Raw genomic sequence first — 23,183 nt, forward strand, 5'->3', positions numbered from 1 at the left:
AAATCTTAAAAAAATACCATTTAACTTTGCGAGTCCCATCTGAATCGTGATCAAAATAATAGTATTAGTTATATCTATATCTTGATCACAAGTCGTATACTAACTATATTATGGCAAACATTACATTCTCATTAATTTGTAAGTGAAGACTAGATTGAATTATTTTATGAGTAACATATTAACCAATGTGGTATTCCAATTAATTTACCATATTTTAATAAATGTATTAAACTAGGGTCCTTATTGCACATCTCATTTTAAGGATTACTACGAGTATTAATACAATGCAACATTATAAACCTCTTTTGGTATGTCGTGTCTTTTGTTCCACGGATAGATGGACCGTTTACAATCTTTAATCCGTGAAATTCGTTCACATCGTTTACTCTTTGTCCAGAAAGTATATCCATCGGGACATCGAAACACATATCCAGTTAAATTATTGTTTTTCGAACGTTGACATTTTAACATTGCTTGTGAACAGTCTTGATTTCTCTCGAAGGGAAAGTACCCCACATTCGGACATGCATAGCTATCGGTGCCAACGATGATCTGAAAAAGACATGTTTTTATTATTATATTCAGTTTGGATACAGTAATTATATTAAAGTGTTACTACTTACCGGATCGATATAATCGTTACTGAATCGTTTGATGCGATGAGTTCGGGCTAAAGTACCATCGCATTTCTTTGAAGCTTTATTTTCATCTACACATTGCGTTTTTGATTCATCGTAAATTGTATTGTTAGGGCAGTGAAATAAGGCTATTTTCAAATCGTGGCTATCATCATCTTCGGTGCATTGATAAAATAGATTGCAATATTTGGGGTGTCTTCTAAATGATGATGGACAGACATAAGCGTATTGATCATCGTTCATTTCAGGACACTTGTCTTTAGTAGTGGAATTGGTGGTACTTTCAGTTGTTTGCTGTGTGGCCTCTGTTGTCGTTTTATCACTGTCTGTTGGTTCTGATGAGGAATCTGTGTTAGATGTAGATTGTTGTTCAGTAGACGAGGATTGTGTTGTAGTAGATGATTCTGCAGTTGTTTTATCAGTTTGATCCAAAGGAGTAGTTGAACGTTCAGTTGTGGTTGATTCTGAGGTTGCTGTCGTTGATTGTTCAGTTGATGATGCTTCTGTTTGCGTTGTGGTTTTTTCAGTTGTTGAAGTTTGTTGCTCTGTTGTAGTAGATGTTTGAGTGGAACTACTTTGTTCCGTAGTTGAGGAAGTGCTGCTTTGTTCTGTAGTTGAAGTAGAAATGATTTGTTCTGTAGTTGAAGTAGAGCTGCTTTGTTCTGTTGTTGATGTAGAGCTACTTTGTTCTGTAGTTGAAGTAGAGCTACTTTCCTCTGTGGTTGAGGGTCCACTGGTCGTCATTGCTGTACTTGCTTGCGTAGTAGTCGTATCTGTAGAACTACTTCCAGATGTTGTACTTTCGGTATCATTTTGTGTCTGAATGGAAGAACCATTGCAATTTCGAGGGGGATACACAGAATCTTCATAGTTACATGTATCTAAAGATGGGTCCCATATAGTACCCTCACCACAATCAAAATGAAAGATAGAGAAGCTTGTACCATTATTATACCAGTCAACACATCTGTAAAACTTTTTACAGTCATTCGGGTTAGGGTAAAAACCAGCTTTGGTACAAGTAAAGTTTCCCTTTTCTTGTTCTTCCATAGAAGTTTGGTTTTCATTATTTGCCATTGTAGAACCTTCTGTACTTGAGGTGCTTGATGAAGATGTGCTCGAAGGAGTTGAGCTCGTCGTTGTTGAAGTTGATGTTTTTGGCGTTGTTGATGTGCTGGTCGGTGAAGATGTTGTTGTTGTGGTTTGTGTGTTTGAAATTGAAGAACTACTTGTTGAGATTTTTGCTGTTGATGATGAGGGAACATTAGTTGGTTTCTCAGTGGTTGTGGACTCGGCTGATGAGACATTTGATGAACATGATGGATGTTTGACGTCTTGCGGATGATTACATGCTAATATATCTTGATCCCAAATAGTTCCTTCTCCACAAGTAAAATCATATTTTGTAAAACTATTTTTACCATTATCAACGCATCTATAGAATTTCCCGCAATCTTCGGTGTTCCCAAAATATCCTTCTTTTGAACATGTATTTTCATCAATTGGATTTATAGTGGCACTTGAAGGAGTTGTCGTAGTTGAAGTTTTTGGCGTTGTTGATGTGCTGGTCGGTGAAGATATTGTTGTTGTGGTTTGTGTATTTGAAATTGAAGAACTACTTGTTGAGATTTTTGCTGTTGATGATGAGGGAACATTAGTTGGTTTCTCAGTGGTTGTGGACTCGGCTGATGAGACATTTGATGAACATGATGGATGTTTGACGTCTTGCGGATGATTACATGCTAATATATCTTGATCCCAAATAGTTCCTTCTCCACAAGTAAAATCATATTTTGTAAAACTATTTTTACCATTATCAACGCATCTATAGAATTTTCCGCAATTTTCGGTGTTCCCAAAATATCCTTCTTTTGAACATGTATTTTCATCATTTGGATTCATAGTGGCACTTGAAGGATTTGTCGAAATTGAAGTTTTTGGCGTTGTTGATGTGCTGGTCGGTGAAGATATTGTTGTTGTGGTTTGTGTGTTTGTAATTGAAGAACTACTTGTTGAGATTTTTGCTGTTGATGATGAGGGAATATGAGTTGGTTTCGCACTGGTTGTGGACTCGGCTGATGAGACATTTGATGAACATGAAGGATGTTCGACGTCTTGCGGATGATTACAAGCTAATATATCTTGATCCCAAATAGTTCCTTCTCCACAAGTAAAATCATATTTTGTAAAACTATTTTTACCATTATCAACGCATCTATAGAATTTTCCGCAATCTTCGGTGTTCCCAAAATATCCTTCTTTTGAACATGTATTTTCATCAACTGGATTTATAGTGTCAATTGAACTTGTACTTTGTTGAGATGGTTTACCAGTTGTGGATGGCTCGATTATATTACTACTTGAATTTTCCATTGTTGTTGCAGGTAAAACAGTTGAAGTAAAACTTGCTTTACTGGTTGTTAATTCTGTAGTAGTTGAAGCATCATTGTTTGTAGGAGTTGAATAGTTGCTATTATTACCTGAACAAGAATACTGTTTTACCTCTTGTGGATGATTACAAGCTAAAATACTTTGATCCCATATAGTTCCTTCTCCACAAGCAAATTCATATTTAATGTATCGGCCATTTATGTCACCAACACATCGGTAAAATATTTTACAGTCATTTTCATCTCCAAAGAAACCTTCAGCATTACAAAGCAAATCTCCCATTGATTGTAATGTGGAGCTTATTGTAGGTGTAGAAGTATATAAAGTTGTCGTAGTAGTTGATTTAGAAGAGGGGTTTTCATAATACGTACTGGATGTCATAGAAGAAGTCTCCCAAGTATGATCTGTAGAACTTGAACATGATGGATGTTCAACATCTTGTGGATGATTACAAGCTTTAAGGTCTTGGTCCCAAATAGTACCTTCTCCACAAGAATATTCGTACATTTGAAGGCCGGCCTTTCCATTATCAATACATCTGTAAAATTTCTTACAATCCTCTACATTTCCGAAATAACCTTCCTCTGTACATTTATTGGAACTTGATGTACTAACTTGTTCAATTTGTTCACTTGTTAGTGGTGTTTTAGTTGTTGTAGTAGTCGTTGTTAGTTGTGATTGTTGGCCTGTTGCAGTGTATGGTTTATTTTCTTCATAAACTTCAGTAGTTCTCGTTGTTGATATACTATATGAACTGTCAGCAGCAGCAGTAGTTCCCTTAGAATCCGAAATGTTTTCTTCTGACACTAAGCCGTAGCCATGTGTAGTCGGGTGCAACTGAACAGTTTCAACTGCTCCACATTTCTCAACAGCCCACGCGTGATTGCATGACTCAATACTAGAATCCCAAACAGTGTTTTCACCACATGTAAATTCATATTGAGTGAACTTCCCACTGCCATTATCTACACACCTGTAAAACTTGTGACAGTCATTAGCGTCGCCTATAAAACCAGAGCTAGTACATTTATTATGTGTAAAATTGTTTTCAAAATGATTTATATCTTTTGGTGTGGAACCTGCAAATTGATTGGGTCCTTGGTTGTATTGGGAATCAATTTTATGTTCCAATATTTCGTTTGCTTGTGTTGTGGTTTGTATAAGGGAAACAGTAGTTATAACTGGTGTGTCGGCTATCGTTTGCCTATTTACTACAGAAACAGTGCAGTTTTTAACAGCCCATGCATGATTACATGCTTCAATGCTAGGGTCCCATAACGTACCTTCTCCACATTTATATGCTAACTTTGTAAAAACACCTCGTCTAGTTTCAATACATCTATAAAAATTTTGGCAATTATTTTTATCACCATAGAATCCGTTAGAGTTACATTCTTCTTGGTACAAGTCATATGTCACGGAAGCTCCAATATCACTTAAGGTTGAAGGTTTAGTAACAATTTCTTGGCTGTTTGGAGTAGTTTGTCCGAAGAATTCATCTTTGGGAGGCCTAGAACTGCTTGTGTGTACTGATGACGATACTACATTTATATTTGTTGTTGTAACAACTTTTATTTCATCTTTGAGGGGAACAAAGGAACCACACTCTTTCACCGCCCAAGCAAAATTACATGTTTTTAAATGATCATCCCATACAGTTCCATCACTACACGAAAATTCGTATCGTATATATTTTCCATTTGAACTTTCAATACATCTATAAAACTTCTTACAGTCACCGGGGTAACCAAAGAAACCATTTTGAGAACATATTTCACTTTGATATTTATCAAAATATGGCTCTTTTAAACTATCTGTGGTAGTCGAATTCGATACGGAATTACCATATCCTAATATTTTGTCACCAAATTTGTGGATTTGAACTGCACTTGTTGTAGGCTTATTGTACGGTTTTTCCGTACGAGTAGTTGAATCTATTTGTATATATTTCTTGGTGGTTGTCTGAATGGGTTCAATGTTTGGCTGATTGTAATTATTTGGAAAATCGTCGTTATCTTTTTTTTGATCCAAGTTTTTATCATAATTATTTTTATCTCCAAAGTCCAAATTAATATCATTTATATAATTGTAGGTATCGTCCTTTCTACACTTAGAATTTCGGGCTATCCATGCATGATTACAGCCTTGCGTGTTATCATCCCATATCGTGGCATCATTACACATGAACTCATATCTAATGAACCCTCCTCTTAAATTGCTTACACATCTATAGAATTTCTTACAATTATTCGAATCACCGATAAATCCATCCGTTGTACAGCGATTGTCGTCATGATCATTTTCAACCAAAAACGATGGTCTCTGAGTATATCTTTCTGTGCTGTATGCTACTACAGTGGAAGGCGTAACTGGATATTCATGTTTATATGGTACTTCCTGGTAATCTTCTGATAGTTCATTATAATTAGGCGGTGGATTGTTCAAACCTACATCATCTCTGTTTAATATTGGCTTAGGCAATTCACTGTATGTATCCTTAATTTTATTATCAGACTGCTGATTTTCACTTGGAATTTTACATCCATAATACTCGACGCCTATTTGCGGGTAGTTGCAAATTCCTCTATATGTATCGAAAACTGTACCAGCAGGGCACTGGAACTGAAAATAAAATATAATCAGAAAAATATGGCAAAAATAATTTTAAAAAATCGATTTAAGTACTCTTCAGTATTCTTTGGTATCTTGCTGCCAATTGTCTTTTCGCAGTGATGAAAAAAAACAGAAAGAAGAGGCATAGACTAATTTTATTATTATTACGGGGGTGAGGCCTATCAAAGGCCTATCTTAGCTGATGAGACACTTTTTAATCATTGAATCAAATCAAATCAATCATCATTTTACATCATCTTATTTTGATAATAAAAGAGTGAATACAATGGCCTTAATTTGATCTGATACCAATTGCATACGTACATCGTAATATAAATAAATTAAGACAGTTCCAATTTAATATCATACTTACTCGAAATGTGTTATATTTGTCGTTATTAGCTTTTACGCAACGGTAGTAAATTGTACAATCTTCTTGATCTGGTCGAAATCCCTCCCCGTCACAATGAATTGTATTTTGTTTGTTTGAATTAAGCTTTACTATGTGACCGTTAACTCTTTCCTTGCGATATCCCGACGTGTCTAAATCAAGATAATATCGGTGATACATTATGAAGGAGACTCCTTATTCATTAAAATAAATAAGTCTAATTGCAGACTTTTAACTATGGAACTCTTTTGTTTCATTCTGTCAAATCGCTTACGCCGCGGTGAAATGTCACATCAGTACTTTTGTTGAAATAGTGAAATTAGAATAGTTAAGAAAACATTTTTTAAACTGATTGAAGCTATGTATTTTTATAAATTATTTTTATTACAATTACAATTATTATAAACTTATAATTATTTACATAATTAAAATTTTCCGACGTTTCGCGTGCTTTACAGTGTGCGTGGTCACGGTGACTGAAGACAAAAGGTGTTGAATGTCAAAAGTATCACAGCTGTAGAGAAAGTTGTGTTATCTGTATTTATTTCCCCGTAGTTGGTATCGACTAGAAGATGACGGGATAATAATACGCTATGTATTCAATCCGTTTAAAAAATGTTTTCTTAATGTGTAAAATCCATGTTAACAAAAGACAATACTATAATTACAATAGTTATTTTTTAATGAATATATTATTAATTTTAGACTAAACAGTCAGATAGATAATGATAAATTTAGCAAACGGTAAAACCGTTGAATTAAGCCAGTCTTTGAATATATGTTGGTAAACACCGATCTAGCGTCACTACTACAAGTGTAAAGGTTTTCTTCCTTTCGAACCATGGCTTTCTCGAACCTTCTAGAGTAAAAGCAACAATAAATCTCAGCTACAGAAACGTAATCTATGTAATGTTTCTTATAAATCTATGAGCAGTGTTGGCCTAGTAGCTTCAGCCTGCGACCCTCATCCCGGAGGTCGTAGGTTCGATCCCCGCCTGTGCACGAATGGATTTTCTTTCTATGTGCGCATTTAACATTATCTCCAACGGTGCAGGAAAACATCGTGAGGAAACCGGCTTGCCTTAGACCCAAAAAGTTGACGGCGTGTGCAGGCACCTACTTGCCTATTCGATTAAAAAAATGATCATGAAACAGATACAGAAATCTGAGGCCCAGACCTAAAAAGGTTGTAGCGCCATTGATTTATTTTTTCTATCTTATAAATCTATTATAGATTTTAGCCCTCATTGATAAAATTTATTCAGCCTTACTAGTAAAATACCGACTCCGGCGTTCTCCGGATGGCGTGTACGCTATGAAATAAGAGAACAATGTTTTTGTATTGGAGCTGAAATAATAAGGACATATTTATAGAAGACGTCATCTACGTCCTGTATGTATCATTGTATATGCGATACTATATGTCTAGGTACATATTTATTAGAATAAATATCCAGCCGTACAAAGCCGGGATTGTATTTATATTTGATTATATAGATGATTCTATTTTATGAACATTTATTGGTCAGCCAAACTATTGTCTGAAAAAAAAAGCATTTTCATACTTCTTTTTTTTGTCTTATATTTTCTCCCGTTTTGTTTTATTGTGGTCTAAATAAAGAGTTATTATTATTTTCAGCGAAAATACATACCATTGGTATCAATCATTAAGGCGTCGCGAAACAGAATCAACAAAATGATTTGTAATTTTGAACAAATCATCTTTATAATTATTTTTGTACACTTATTATAAATTCTGCTTTTCACCTCTCCATTTTATCTGAAACAAAAATTGTTTAATAAGAACATAGTAAAATAAATCCTTATTATATCGTTATAGTAAATTGTATAAGTTATACATATAAACTTAGCGGTAAACTTGACTAGAATATTTTTGAAACACTTCAACAGACCTCGATAAAGTTAATAAAGTCTAGGGAAGGGGACAATAGGCACTCGCTCTTGATGACGAATCAGTTCATTTGCGTTTAGGCTATTACATTTGGGTACCTATTTCAAAAAACCGTATTACTGAAATTAGATGAATCGAACATTGTATACGTGTCCTCTACGATTCGAGATTAGATTAAGATTTATATTCGAATTTTTTAAATGTCCAAAACCATGAAAGATTTTTAATGTTATACTTGGGTTAAAGTTATAGGTACCTAAAATAACTTAAGTACTACGAGTATATTGATTGATACGCAGCTTCGATCAATGAAGGAGGTTTTTCTTCCAGCTTCAAACAAAACAGCTTCTTACATACGTCAACACAACTGTAGTCTCCCGTTCTATGAGACAAATATTATATATATATTATAAACATTTTATTACGAATCATTCCGATCACATAACCCCATGCAATTAGTTTCGCATACTCATTTAAAGGCAGTGTGTCATCTAGACGCAAAAAGAACACAAAACTTGTTCAGGTCCTCTTTTTGTAAGATCAACCTGTAATTATTCGTGGCAATGAACTAGTGAAGTATGTGGAGACGAAGGCTGGTTGTTTACTTATGACCTTTAAACAAATATAATCGCTGATGGGGTAGAGTGATCATAGTAATTCAGTAAATACAAAGATAAATCTATTAAAACCTGCTGTGGATGGCTGTGTCATGATAAGCTCTAATTATAATCAGTATTATATTTGTTTAGTTATTAATATCATACATTCAAGACTTTTATAGAAATACGATAATATATGCCAAAATATCAAAAGTTTAAATTTTTGTTATATTATATTAACTGCTTTCAAGCTTGAATCAAAAATTATGTGTTGGTACTGTTAGTTAATTCTAATTCTAACATTCATCGTGCAAAAGTCTACTACGTAATTTAGAACACTTTCCGGTCGTAAAATATAGTTAAATTTGTCGTTTTTTTCTGCCTATGGTGTTGGAATCCATGGTCAATCTGTTCGTGGACGTAGAGTGTACGTTAAAATTCATTGAATATAGACGTATCTGGAAGATCATTATTAGTTATATGCTTAGAACCTATAACCTACAATGACTAGCGCGACCCCTAACAACCCTTAAGAGTCAGGAGAGAGCAGGCAAATATAATATATATTTTAAAACAAAGCAACAAATTGAAGTTAAAATCTGTAATAATAAAGAATATATGAATGACTATATTTTTCATTATTAATAAATATGTTTTCTCAATGTCTATTACGTATATTTTCACTAGGGTCGAAGGTACATTATATAGGTACATTTTTTATCTAATATATATATATTTTTTAAGAAGAATTGCATAAACAAATCCATAAATTAAGAATTAAATTTCCCGATGAATAAATTCGTACCCATTAATAACGATTGTTGAGAGATCGGTGGATACCGATACAAGTTCAATATCCTCACACGTCTTCACGAGTTATTAGTTCATAACTCTCTGATAATCTGTATTTTTTATGAGTAACACTTGATATAAATAATGTTTTTTTTTCACGTGAAAGTAACACACAGTTTGTTGTCTAATTATAATAATTATTTAACATGATCAGTAAAAACTATACTGACTTAGAATAAATCTACATAAAACTATATAAGGAAAAATACAGTACCCGTTTCCGATATATTGTAATTTCTAGGTATCTTTAGCAAATACTACGAGTTTTTATACAAGTGAAATAAAAATTCTTTTGATACTCAATCAAGAAATCTTATACCACAGCCAACCAGTACAGAATCTCACGCGCGCAAACAAAATATAGTATTCCCATTGGTTCTTATCAACTATTTGTAATCCGTAGTAATGACTCTCAGCTGGATTATATAGGCTTTTTATTCAAAGGAATGAGTACTATTATTCGTTATAAGTTTTTTGCGGTTGCCTTATCATAAATGCCATCATTATTCAAAGAAATTATTTGAATCGTCTGTATCAAAGCGTAATTGTTTTCGTATCTAGATAAATCTTTATTGAAAAGTAATTGTATAAATTTAATAACCAAGTACTTATTTTTAAATTTAGCTCAGAATATTTGATTAATACATTTTTTTTATCTGCATCTAATAGGGCGATTTTGACGCCATTCCAAGATAATTCATCCAATTATGTACTGTATAAACCTTTTACTTTTTCTGTAACGAGAGTGAAATTGCATTAGTCGGTCCATCGACATAAATGAATGCGTTCAGTTCAAGAGTCGGCTCGTCGAACAGGCTTCAAGATAGAAAATTGAGTTGAACTTTTGCAATCCAAGGTCAACGTCAATAAAATGAAAAAAAAATAAAAATTTACATCTACTAAACAACCACTATTTACAAAACGATAAACCCTTACTTTTTTGGAAGTAGCCAGAAATGAGTTATAAATAAATGTCTTGGAGGAGTCTCTTTTTACTCTAAACACTCGATAGTACGATGAAAGGTCACTTGCCCATTAATCTATAAACATATGAAGAAGTCTGAGAAAATAAGCAAATGTGAAAGCAAAAAAGACAGTCGTTTGTGCCGATATTATTATTGATACGCGCTATGAACTAAAAACGAATAAATCCAGTTTTATCCTTGACCAAGAGAACCCTAAAAAATAGCAAAAACACTTCATCCCATCGAGTAATGTTGGTTCGACATCAGCTATCAATGCATATATAGAATGTATGGAAAATAATTTGTACTCTTTACAACTGTAGGTAATAATATTCCACGCAGCTTTAAAATGGTATATCCAAAGATTAATAATTCATATTGCTTTTCTTTTAAATTTAACATTGAACTTATTTAAATTTCGAACCCATAAATAATAAATCTAAATTAGTTTCGATGTTTCTACAGAATAAAAACATTGACGCTCGAGGGTAACCAGAGATTATTCATCCAACTGCTGTATAAACTTTTTTCTTGTACTAGAGTAAAGTTGCATAATTGGATGTACCTTCGACATATTTATTGCGTTCTCTTGAAGGGTGCTAGTCGAACAGGCCCAAGGATAGCCTTAATAGCTGATGTGAAAACAACATTCCTTTACTTGATCGGATAAAGTTATCTGTTGTTGTTAATTTCTTGGATTTTTAAACGACCACATGTACCATGGTTATTTTATTCAATATTTTCTAGAATATACGTTACAATAAGAACTCGACTTCTAGTATCGATAATAGTTACTGATATTATTTACATGAATACTATACGGTTTGTGAGTACCACCAAAACAAGTACTATACATTATTAGAGCCAAAACCATATGTTCGTAAGAAATGTTAAACTTATGGCACCTTTTAACTCACTTCGAGAGGACGCTACTCATTACGTGTCTGTTTTAAGAAAATATTGTTTGTTATTTCTTTATTTATGGAATGCAGAACGCGGTGATACGTGATCGTGAGGTACCTGCCGCTTCCGATTTTTTTGATTAATTCGCAATTTGCATAAGTACCTATTGTTAATTAAGTATTGATAAATTTAAACCCAAATAAAATACTGGTTACACTAGTATTTTACGGGTGTCGTAATTTTTCATTATTCTCCCATTTAACAAACTCAATTTATCTTATTGTTATTGCATATTGTCTAAACAGGATACAATAATATGAAATGGTGTTAATTATTTAATAATTACACTTGATTAAACAGTAATAATTACAGATAATAGCAATGATGTTATTAAATAAATTCCATATTCGTGCAGTCATTGAGACGTCTCACGAGTCACGGTCAATGTTACAATTGGAGATCAATGAATTTCTATCAAAAGTTTTTAATTATTCTTGTGCGAGAGAGATAAAACGTTCCTATTTGTTACCGTTGTCTTTATAACCCAACAAAGCAAAGGATTTATTAATTGCTTGAAATTTGGCAGTGATGATGCAAATATTTATTTCGTTGTAATATTTATTTTAATTATGTTTTAACATAGGCTACCGCACTGAATGAGAATGCTAAGCTGTTGTTTTGTAGTTCGTAGTAAATCGAAGCGTGCATTTTTGTAATTCTTGCGTTATTATAGTAAGTGCGAAATAAAAGGGAAGATTTAACTGTTATAAAAAATGGATCTAATCATTTTTAGTGGTTTTAGCATTTATTTTTTATAAACCTTGACCGCATATAGCCTACTAGGATTCCATAAGCAAGGCGCAAGTCAATTTTCCGCGTGGTCACGATTTTCATGCAGGCGTGTTTAGTTGATTAGCGATGATATCATTGTAATTAGCTCTCAGATTTAGCGATTTTAATAAACATATTTCTTTTGGTACCTTCTGACAACCGTAGGTCATAGTGGTAGGTTCAGCAAAAACATTAAGAAGAACATATTGGTTGACATAGGAGAAGACAAGGCAGCATTCGATAATATTCGGAAGTATCTCAACATATAGATATATCTATAAGTTAAGTATGACGTCTGTGTGTCACATACAATATGTATTTGAGCTATCGACTATGAACCGCTAAATGTTAGTATTAGTGGAATTTGCTGCTTTTGTAACGATGAAAGATTTACGATATTTTCATTTTTACATCGAAGAAAAAAAGGCCGCTACGTCAATATGAATACCATTAAAGCAAAACGAAAAATAGTTTATCGGTGGAATCAATTGAGTGATTTGTTTACGTTTTATTTTACACCCGTTAACTGGTTACTGTTACGACTAAATATTTGCATTTATATTTAGGGAGACATTATTCAATTAGTACTATGATAAAATTTATCTTAATGCGTGTAAATAGTTGTCACCGTTATGTTGTCTCCAGTAAAAAATAAAAAGGGGTTAGAAGACTCTTATCTATTCCTTTGATGAAGAAACTAAGATCTTCAATCCAATAGCCTACGTAATAAAATACATGATTGCTAGGCTTGATGAGTTGCTTACGATTTGGTAAAGCAAATTAGAGCAAGAAACTTAAATCTTTAGGTTCTATTAATAAAGGGGCTCCTAGACGGACCATAATGTCGGGAAAATGTATAGCTGCAAGAGTGTGGTATCATCAGCCAGCATTTACTAGACTATGCAATAAGGCAATATTTTTAGTATGGCCGGGATATATTGCCAAATATTATTCTGTGTGTCCGATTAATGTTTAGTGTCCCAGACGTGTGGCCGGAACGATCGCTTTGCAATCGAAAATACTGCAATATTTCTCAGCCATATTATTGCTGTATCGCTTTACGGTATTAGTGCGTCTCTTTTTTATGCTATGTGAAGTTTGCCACGATTCGTTTGAGTAGATTTAGAGAAAATTTAATTTTACGGGATATTGTAGGCACCTTTAGTTATATATCATTTGCACTAAACGCCCAGATAAAAGCTCACACTTTTAATGCATGGTAAACAATTAATGTAGTTTAACAAAATTTAAAAATAAGCCTTCTTTTAAGAACTATATACGTACAGTATATATAGACAGGTATATGTATACCGTAGATGAAATAAGAAACAAATGTGAACCATATATCTAGTTAGGCCGTCATGGTCCGAAGGTTGTAGATACAATCTTCGCCATCCGGCGATTCTCAACTTCTTTAATTGAGCAACCCATCACTTAACGCTCTTTCCTATTGTTCCGCAACTGTAGCACGATTATTATGAATATTTTTAAATTTTCTCTTAATTCTATTAACACAGGTTTTAGTGCTATGGGCTTCTGTGTCTAATGAAGTTATTCGACCCAACTAAAATTTACATTTTTAATTGAACGCGGATTTTGATTTAGCTTAGAATGTTTACTGTGTAAGTTTAAGATTCGAATTTATAGTAATTCGGGGCTAAGTATTGACAAATACTATACTGCAGTTATATTTAATTGAACAAATTCTTACCTTTTCATTCAAGGACGTAACTCGTAAGATACAATTGCCGACTACAATTTGATTTGCCGGTTCCTTACAATGTTTTACTTCATATAAAGATGGTTTCACTTGGTTCGAATACACGACTGTTGAGTGCCACAAACTAATGCTATTTTCATTTGTTATAAATTAACAAAAAAACTTGTTTTGAGTCAAACCATGACAAATCAACAAATGTTCTAAGCAACGGTAAATAATTGCGTCTATTTTTTCCCAGGATGCTTTTATTGCTATACGAACATTTTATTAATACAAAAAATACTTTTTCTAATGAACCGACAATTAAAACAGGTTATTTTCCACTAATGACTTGGTATAGCCTGTTTTGTCGTTTGCATGAGAAATCCAGATGAGATAACGAATATAGAACAAAACGTTTGTTAATTATTTTTGACTCATGAGAGAAAAAATTAATTGTTTCTGCGCCATATAAAGAAAAAACATATGTAGTTCAAGTTTGATATGAATCGGACAATTATGTTTCGGGAATCATTTGAGATCATTAACCTTGCTATATAACCCATTTATGATGACTCAAGACTTGTTTTATTAAGCGTTTAATATTGTAGAATTCATGGTCATGTCCAACTAAAACGTAGTGAACTTAAGGGAGTCGTACTTGGCGCTATTGACTTTGAAACATACCTTTAATAAATGAAGTCTCGCGAAAAGCTATGGGGCAGAGACGTACAAATTTCATCTACTTTTTTCCGAGCTATAAAAATGTTTGAGAATATATAGGCGATATTTTTTATCCTTATTCCTTTTTGTTTAGTACAACGATATGTGTTTGGTAAACTTACAGTTATATATAAATATTATTATACAAAAAGTTTTCAATTTAATTTGAATTTAGGATGGTCAAGTTGTTGTTCTTACAAATCAATCTTTCTTAGATGTTAAATAAGTAACGGTATTTTATCTAAGCAAAATAAATATTGCCTTCCGTGAGCAGAATATTGATAGGAACGGAATCTTGGCATTGAACTTGGGTTGAGTCCTACTTGGCTCTTTAGCCAAATATACCAAGTACTGTATTGATAATGGATATGTCCTAAATACCCAAAGAATTTTAAGTTAATCCGTGTTCTCGTGGCCTGTTGTTAAACGTTTATCTAAGTTACAGACTTGAAAAAAACTACGAGGATTTTCTTGAGGCGCTTTCCTCGCTCACAATACAGCAAGTAAATGTTTTTAAAGTTAAAAAAAATAAGTTTCTATGTATGCATTTTTAGTTATTATTATTACTATGTAGATAAAGAATATTGAAATTACTCTATATTCCTATAATACATTAAATACATTTAATATAGAGTATATATAGAGCCCAGGCATAACTCTATGTATAGACTAAATACATTATGACAATCAATTTGGCTCTATCATCTCAAATTAAAAGTGATGACAATTTTAGCATAACTAATCATAGGATCTTTAAGTCCACAAATTTTAAAAGAATTTGTGTGCTTTTATTTTTAATTGTTTTTGAATAGACTCCTTCAAATTAGGAAAATTATTTTTTACTTTTTACGTTTTTTTTTTAAATTTTAATGTCAAAGAATACATGCGGCATAAACAATACCCGTAATCTGTGGTAAAACTCATTAACATATAGGTACACGAAGTGCTTGTGATTCAAAAACAGACTAAATGGCGGTTTAAAAATGTGCACCTTTAATACCTTATGAAATATATAATTATAACGTTACCCACCAAAAATATTGTTATGCAGAAATTTTGCCGTCTTACCAATGCCAGACTTGGACGTCTTGTTTGATTGAACAAACTCCAAAGACAAAGAAGAGTGGAGAAAAGTTACTTTGGCATCAAAAAAATTAACAATATAAGAAATACAGATATCCGATAAAGAACAAAGATTGCATGAGAGATGCGTTAACTTGCTCCGTTCAAAGAAAATGGAAATGGTCTGGACACGTGGCCAGGTACAACGACGACAGGTGGACACAAGGACTAGTGAAAAGGCCGGGGTCACCAGGCTCAAGATCAAGGCCGGCCTCGTGCCAGAGGGATAGACTTGATAGCAAAAATATAAAATTGTGAAATACCTTGGGATGCCGAGGCTTTTTTTAGGAGTTAATATAAATACATCATTTTATTTTTATTATTATAATGTCCTGTGTCGTATGTGTTTGTATTTTTATGGCATAAAATATATCGATATAATTATTATTATAATATTTAAAAATTGACTAAAACGTTTATTGATTTAAAAAACAGAAATTTTAGCTATACGATAATATTTAGCTATTATATAGCTATAGATATAATATAGCTATACGATAATAAGAAGCAGTTCTGTATTTGCACATTGAGCATTCTGATAAACGAGCTATATGTCTGGATATCCGTAGATGCTCTCCGCACACTTTGAAATCAATTATCCTTTAGTGTTTATCATCTATAAATCGTTGTATTTTTTATGTTCGTGTTTAACTATGTTTGCCTATAAGTGCATGTCTCATTAAATCATGTCCTTTATTTTTCTTAAGTACCTATGTATCAATTCGCCGGTTGGAAAGGTTTCGTAAATAAATAAATTTCAAAAGCTTTATTTTAAATTAATAATGTTTCAAAGTGTAATCATTTTAATAAACTCCAAATATAAGTGAAATACTCTTATCTGTTATTATCAAACAGTTTTTAAGTTGAAAACACTGTTAACACGAACGTGAAGGGTTCATATATTGAGCTAATTAGCTATTTAAATTATAACTTTATCTTAATCTAATCTTTTAAATTGTGCAAATGAAACTGTTTAATACATATCAACATTGGCACGAATAAGATCGTTTTCAGCCTTCCTTAACGTTAAATAAATTATCTCGTGGTTTTAATATTTAAAATAACATTAGTGTTAGGTTCTTATGTTATAGTTATTTAGACTTCATAACAAATGTTTAGTGCCTTCAGAGACGGTCACGGGAGCTGTTTTCATTGTGTAAGCCCTTGCATGTTGACCCTCACCTATTAAATGCAAGGGCAACAATAATGTTATAAATACATTTAAGAAAAACGAACCACGCTGGTTTAATTCGAGAGCAAAAAGTTCTTTAACGCAAAAACGTTTCTCGTATAAAAAACAAAATAATCCTCTATTTCCATAAACGATATTTAACTCATAATCAAGTACGTAAGTTCTGTATAAGCGAAACATAAAGGCGTTTATATAATCAATAACGACTAACGAAGCTTTGTCAGGAACCGAACTGGTTCCACCTGTGGCGAGCATCCATGACATCGTCGTAACTATACTTTTTATATCACAATCCGCAGGACGCAGGTTCATAAATAGAACGACAGTAAAAAGTGCAATAGCCTACACCCCGCCGTCATCCTTGTGAAATAATAACTGCGGCCTATGTAATATTAATATAAATATTTTGTAAAACGTATAAAGTTAAATAATAAACTTTGATTATTGCATATTTGTAAATTACTAAGATTGCTGTCTGTATTTGCATTTAGGAGTGCAGTTTCCAAATAATTCTTCTTTAGGAGATGTTTTCATATGTTTATTATATGATACTTTAACAGCTTTACCAAGCTATGTTAGTAGTAGTATAAATAATGTAACGTACTATGGCATTTTTTGATACTGTAAATAAAGTTTTAAAGGCTTAAGGAATGAAATTAATTTTCTTAAACATGGTCAACGAGAACAAAGCTTTGAAATTCGTTAAATAAGTCTTGTCTTCTGATGGTAATGACCTTTTATAGCAAATCTTATGTTTCGGAAATAACTAATTAGTTCCCGTTTACAAGAGCCATATGAAATTTATAATACGATTTCGCTGAATCATCAAACATCGCATGAGTTATTATGGGAGAAGTAAATTTTTATTAAAATAATAAACGTCGTATTACATTGCAATTTATTAGCATAACAACGCTTAATTTTTATACGTTGTATTAAAGTTTTTGATTTACGAGTCTGTTCACTTATTTCGGAGGCTGTATTTTTGCTTAGATGTGTGGTTATAGTTAAATCACCAGTTCCCAATTGGTTTAAAGAATCTTATATTGAAAAATTCTTTATTGAAAATATTATACATTTAGTTAATAACATAAATCTAATTTTAATTTATTGTTGGATAAGTTTAAATTATTGGGTACACTTAATGTAAATAAGTTTTAAATTAAAATATTGCTATATAAGTCCAAGCAATGGGACACAGTTTGATCGTGAATAAGTATTGAGTTAACATGTATATTTTGTTAAACAATAAATATAGATATGTATATATATAATTTATATCTACATATCTATCACATCACATACTTGATTTACGTGTAATTGACTATGAGTACTAAATCGCCGGGAAATTCCAACTAAAATAATGACATCAGGAATTAATAGAAGAAAATTTGAATCGAGACTCAGAAATAACTACTACAAAAATAAGAAATGTAATATTAACTAAATGGATTCTGTAAAATTTACACGAAGAAAACAATAAGTTTCTTGAATTTGCTTACGGAGCATAACATGCGTCATGCAAATTTAGATTTCGCTGTTGTAACTATATATTTACTACTGTTTTTTTGGCAAGGTCAATTAACAAATTAAGTATGATTTTAAATTCAATTCGAGCAGTGTTGGCCTAGTGGCTTCAGGGTGCGACTCTCATCCCTGAGGCTGTAGGTTCGATCTCCGGCTGTGCACCAATGACTTTCTTTCTATGTGCGCATTTAACATTCGCTGAAACGGTGCACGGATACATAGTGAGGAAACCGGCTTCCCTTAGACCCCAAAAGACGACGGCGTGCGTCAGGCACCGAAGGCTACTTGTCTTCTTGCCTATTATTTTAACAAATGATCATGAAACCGATGCAGAAATCTGAGGCCCCGACCTTAAAAGTTTGTAGCGCCATTGATTTATTGTTTTTAATTCAATAACGATGACCATAATTGCCACAATCTTCTGTTCTGTCCTCGTAATTGGAGCTAAATTTATTTTTCTTTACATACGAAATTTACATTGTCAACCAATGTTGAACGGAAACATAACACACAACCTATATTAAACTCAGAACTACCAAATTCTTTCACCATTAATGCATACAGTACATATGATGATATATTTCCAAATTATTTGAAAATGTGCCCAGTACGATGCCAAAATTAAATTCTTAATTATACATGGTTTTTTAAATACGTTGACATACTTTATATATCTAGGTAGCAATTTGAGGTTGTATATACAAGAGATAAGTTTCAATGAAAACAATGGCTATAGGCCCAATAAAAAAGAGAGATCCTTTGTAATTTTAATCGATAAGATTGAAGATTACTGAATTCTCACTTATTGTTTATTAAGAACGAGTGTTTTAAAATAAACATCGCTGTATCAGTGTTGCGATCTCTTATTTATCTTTGCGTTAATTTTAAAGACACATTTTGTAATTTGTGTGTAAACTTAAAAATGACTGGACCGATTTTCAAATGTTATATCTAACGTATAAGAAATAAAGATCCCTGCGAAGTTAGAAATCTGTTATCAAAATAAACTTCGGTGTATCAGTGCTGCAATCCTTTATTTATTTATGCCTTATTTTTATAGGATAAATTTGTACTTTAAGGAATTTTTAAGAGGCCTTCGCTCCGTTGGATGACGTGTACTAATATTAAATACAATAATAACTGAAACTTAATCTAACGCTTTTATAGATTTATTTCATTATATATGCTTAACCACTACTGGAGCGATTTCAAACTTTTATTTCCTAAATAAAAAAAAATAAAGGAATCTATTTTAGCATAATTTTAACTTTATAATTTGTTTTTTTTTTAACTATTTCAGCGATTTTATAGTATTGATCTCATTATAATGTTGATAAGTAATTAAAATTAAGCTCAATATAATAACTATTAGTTATGTCATTAAAATATGTAGGTAAACTAAACAAGGTAAGTGTACATAGCGTGTATTACTACATATTAGATATAGTATATAACGCCAAAAATGTCTAGCTTTATTCCCAGACTATGTATAGGTTATATTCGGGTTTTGATGCCGCGTTATTTACACGTTTCCATATCTATAGATCTTTTAATTGTTATTTTCCTCTGTATATAGAATAATATCAGTGTTGGACTACTTCTCATAAGTCTCTATATCTCTTCCTACGAGTAAAATGTTTTTTTTTTTATAAATTAGTACTTTTTTGGATAATATATATGAAAACGAGTACTTTAGGCTAATAGACTTTGTGCTTCTAAATATTTTTGCCCGTGTTAAAACGAGTTAATTATTTAGTAGTAGATTAAAAAATAATGCCTTTTATGTAATTTTTCATCAGATCAGGTATATTTCTTTATTTATATTTTGCGTATACAAAACTTTTTTTAACATTAAATGTTATGCTCGGCAATAAAGCTTTATAGGAAGAATTTTCAAATCGTATATATTATCTTACCCTGTCCTAAAAAAGTAGGGTGAACAAACTTATCTAGTTAAAACATATTTATAATTAAACCTAGTATCGAGATGGGTATGTTATTTCTTAGTCTCGATAGAGATTTGAGTTATGTTCTGTTCTAGTATACGGTTCATGCATAGAATCTTTGTGAGAAAATATTTTACGGTCATTAACTTTTTCCTATTTTTTTAGAGGCATTTAAGTACAGATTACAGGTTTGTATGATTATCATAATGGTAATAATTAAGCAGCGGGAAAAACAAATTTTATAGTTCAGGAAATATAAGTCAGTTTATCCATTCGGCTAGCCAAGCCATAGCCATAGATTTTCTCAATAATTGGCTATATTTTGTCTATATTTTAAAGTCTTCACGTTTTTTCTCTTATACACTCACATATCATACAAAATCACATATAAAAACAATGTGTTTGATTTTTTTTTCTTACAATAATGAACTAGAAATATACGATTTGATTCAGACGTTGGCAAGTTATGCGTGTTTTATTTATATAGATTATTGATATACAATAACAATTATACTGCATTTCAGTTTACTTTCCCAAATGCAGTAATTAGAATATATATAGTTAGAGGTAAATACAGCAAAATATCACAATCTTGTTTAATTCTCATATATTACAAAAATATAACGAATACAAATGTTAAGAATTGAACAACAGATATTTTTTTTAATATTAATTGATTTTCTTTAAACTGTTTATTTTTATGTGCGTTGCACAAACACAGCATTATTACTATTAATTCTACAATTATTTGTGTGATCCTATTAGCTTTAAACAATATAAAAAATCTTACCTTTTCAAGTCTAGAATCCAAGTCACAGACAGTAATCCTTAATTGTCTCTGGATAGAGTTTCCCGCATTCACGCTATTTCAAAAATGGAAGGATGCGTCCTTGCGAAGCGGACAAGGTCTCGACAAAGCGATGTATGGTCGCGCGCTGACGATCCTCCCGCTTATATTCTTTCGTAGCATTGCAAATTGCTACGGAGAAAATAGTCCTTTAATCTAGTCCGCGATCATAAATATATGTAATTATTTCAGACGCCTGCAATTTTTTACTCTATAGCGATTTTTTATTTTACTTTTATGTAACCTTTTTTGACTATGAGACTATTTCTTTAAACACAAAATATATACTCCATCGTAATTGACGTCTAATATTTAAACTTTCAGATGCATTCCAAAATTTATTTTATATTGTAATGATCACGATCGCAAAACAAATAAAATTATGAGAAAAGAAATATTAGCTAATGCCGGCTTCTTGTTCTACCTATATTAAATAATAAGTTAATTTTACATGCAAAACTCCTTAGGCAAACGAAGAAAAAAACCCATATTATCCTGACTATCCGTGCCTTGAGTTCTATTTTTGAAAATTACATAATTGACGCACGATTTCACTAATTTTTTTTATGAGACTCTCGCCTACTCACGCAGTGCTTATAAACTCTTTGGAACACACCCCGCACACAATATCTAATTGTATGACGGCAATAATAAACAAATAAAATCTGAGTATTAAAATTGAAATATTGATAATACCATAAAGTTACCGCTACATCACATTATTAAAGATCATAAAAAACATTTTTTATTATTTTATTTGAATTCTTGTGTAAGTGTTTCACGTCATCTTAAATTATTTTTCACTAATCTTGTAACAAGATACGTTATATTTCATGTTATGAACTTTGTTTGTTTTTTCATGACTGTTCGTCACGTAGTTTTTGCTTTGCAGTAACTGCTTTTGATAGCATAGGGAGGCAAACAAGCTTTCGACACGCCCAAAACGCCCAGTCGTCGCAGCCCATGGGCATCCATTTAGTGGGTGCGTTTCCGGCCTTTTAGGAGTATGCTTTTTTTTGAAACTGTTGCAGGACGTATCTTTCAGGGAAGACCCCCAACGGGAGTCGATTCCACAATTCCTTAGATATCTCATACGCAATACGCAAGCAAACGAATTTATTTCTAAGACAATTGATATTTATATTTTTTTCGATTTTACTCGAAGCTAAAGGTGATCTTTTTAAGTGTGGTTAACATAAGAAAGTACCTTAATATAACTAAGTTATAATAAATTATATTAATTCTGGTTCATTAATCTTCAGATTAAAATCGAAAATCGATGAGTGCGCTTGGCTTAGGCTTTCATATGTAAAATTCCGTTTTGGCATGCAAGGATATTAATTGAAATCTTATATGGTTGGTTGGTTTACGATGTATTCTATTAATTGTATTGGAAACCAAATTCCAACATCAAAAGTTATAAGACTTTAACAGTTTTCGAAAGAATTTTCATTAATCTAAAGTTTTGTAGTATGTTCAATTTAGACCTTATTTAGGGCTTATGACTATAATAGGACAAAAACCTGTGAATATTCCAAAATTTTGTATGAAAATAGTTGGACACAACCGCGGTATATGTAAAACGGGACAATATATATAATAATACCTAACAAATACAAATGTCCAGAAAGACAAATTTAGATATCGTTTGAATCCTGAGATAATAACATCAAGTAACTAAATTAATAAGCCTTGCGTAAGTGTATCACAGCGGGGTGCCTCGCAAACATTGTTTGTATATTTGTTTTTTTATTAAAACCGTTTGGATACTTAAATACTTTTATGATTTCTTTCATGACTAAACTTTTATGTAGTCCGGAGTCGTTATTATCATTTCTAATAATGCGTGTTTAGTTGAACCTACAATGTCAAGCATGAGAGTTACTTTACCACTGTTCCATTCCACCTATTAATTTAATTTTCTATAGATTCCGATGATAAGCTCTAAGAGACTGGATTACATTAGGGTGTTTTACATCAAATAAATTTAGAATCAAAATATAGTTTAAGAACTGTTACATAAATAATGTTT

At 32.1% G+C, this 23,183-nt stretch overlaps 1 protein-coding gene across 1 annotated transcript; it reads right to left on the reverse strand.

Annotated features, from left to right (window-relative positions):
- Positions 1–38: 38 nt before the first annotated feature.
- On the reverse strand, positions 39–21,201 carry LOC123715668 (serine-rich adhesin for platelets). Its single transcript, XM_045670890.1, has 5 exons — positions 21,095–21,201; positions 7,686–7,813; positions 6,016–6,185; positions 624–5,651; positions 39–552 (listed from the first exon to the last, which is right to left on the reverse strand). Exons 2-5 carry the CDS (start codon positions 7,753–7,755, stop codon positions 277–279), a joined length of 5,544 nt encoding a protein of 1,847 aa, XP_045526846.1. The 5' UTR covers positions 7,756–7,813; positions 21,095–21,201; the 3' UTR covers positions 39–276.
- Positions 21,202–23,183: the final 1,982 nt, after the last annotated feature.

This window comes from Pieris brassicae, chromosome 10, assembly GCF_905147105.1.
Source record: "Pieris brassicae chromosome 10, ilPieBrab1.1, whole genome shotgun sequence".
In the NCBI taxonomy this organism is placed as follows: Eukaryota; Metazoa; Arthropoda; class Insecta; order Lepidoptera; family Pieridae; genus Pieris; species Pieris brassicae.

Coding starts and splice junctions, on each gene's coding strand:
- LOC123715668 (XM_045670890.1), bottom strand. CDS start 7,755: ATGATTTGTTCAAAATTACAAATCATTTTGTTGATTCTGTTTCGCGAC. Junction 6,186..7,685: donor CTTAATGATTGATACCAATG/GTATGTATTTTC, acceptor ATCTTGATTTAG/ACACGTCGGGATATCGCAAG. Junction 553..623: donor GTAACGATTATATCGATCCG/GTAAGTAGTAAC, acceptor TGTCTTTTTCAG/ATCATCGTTGGCACCGATAG.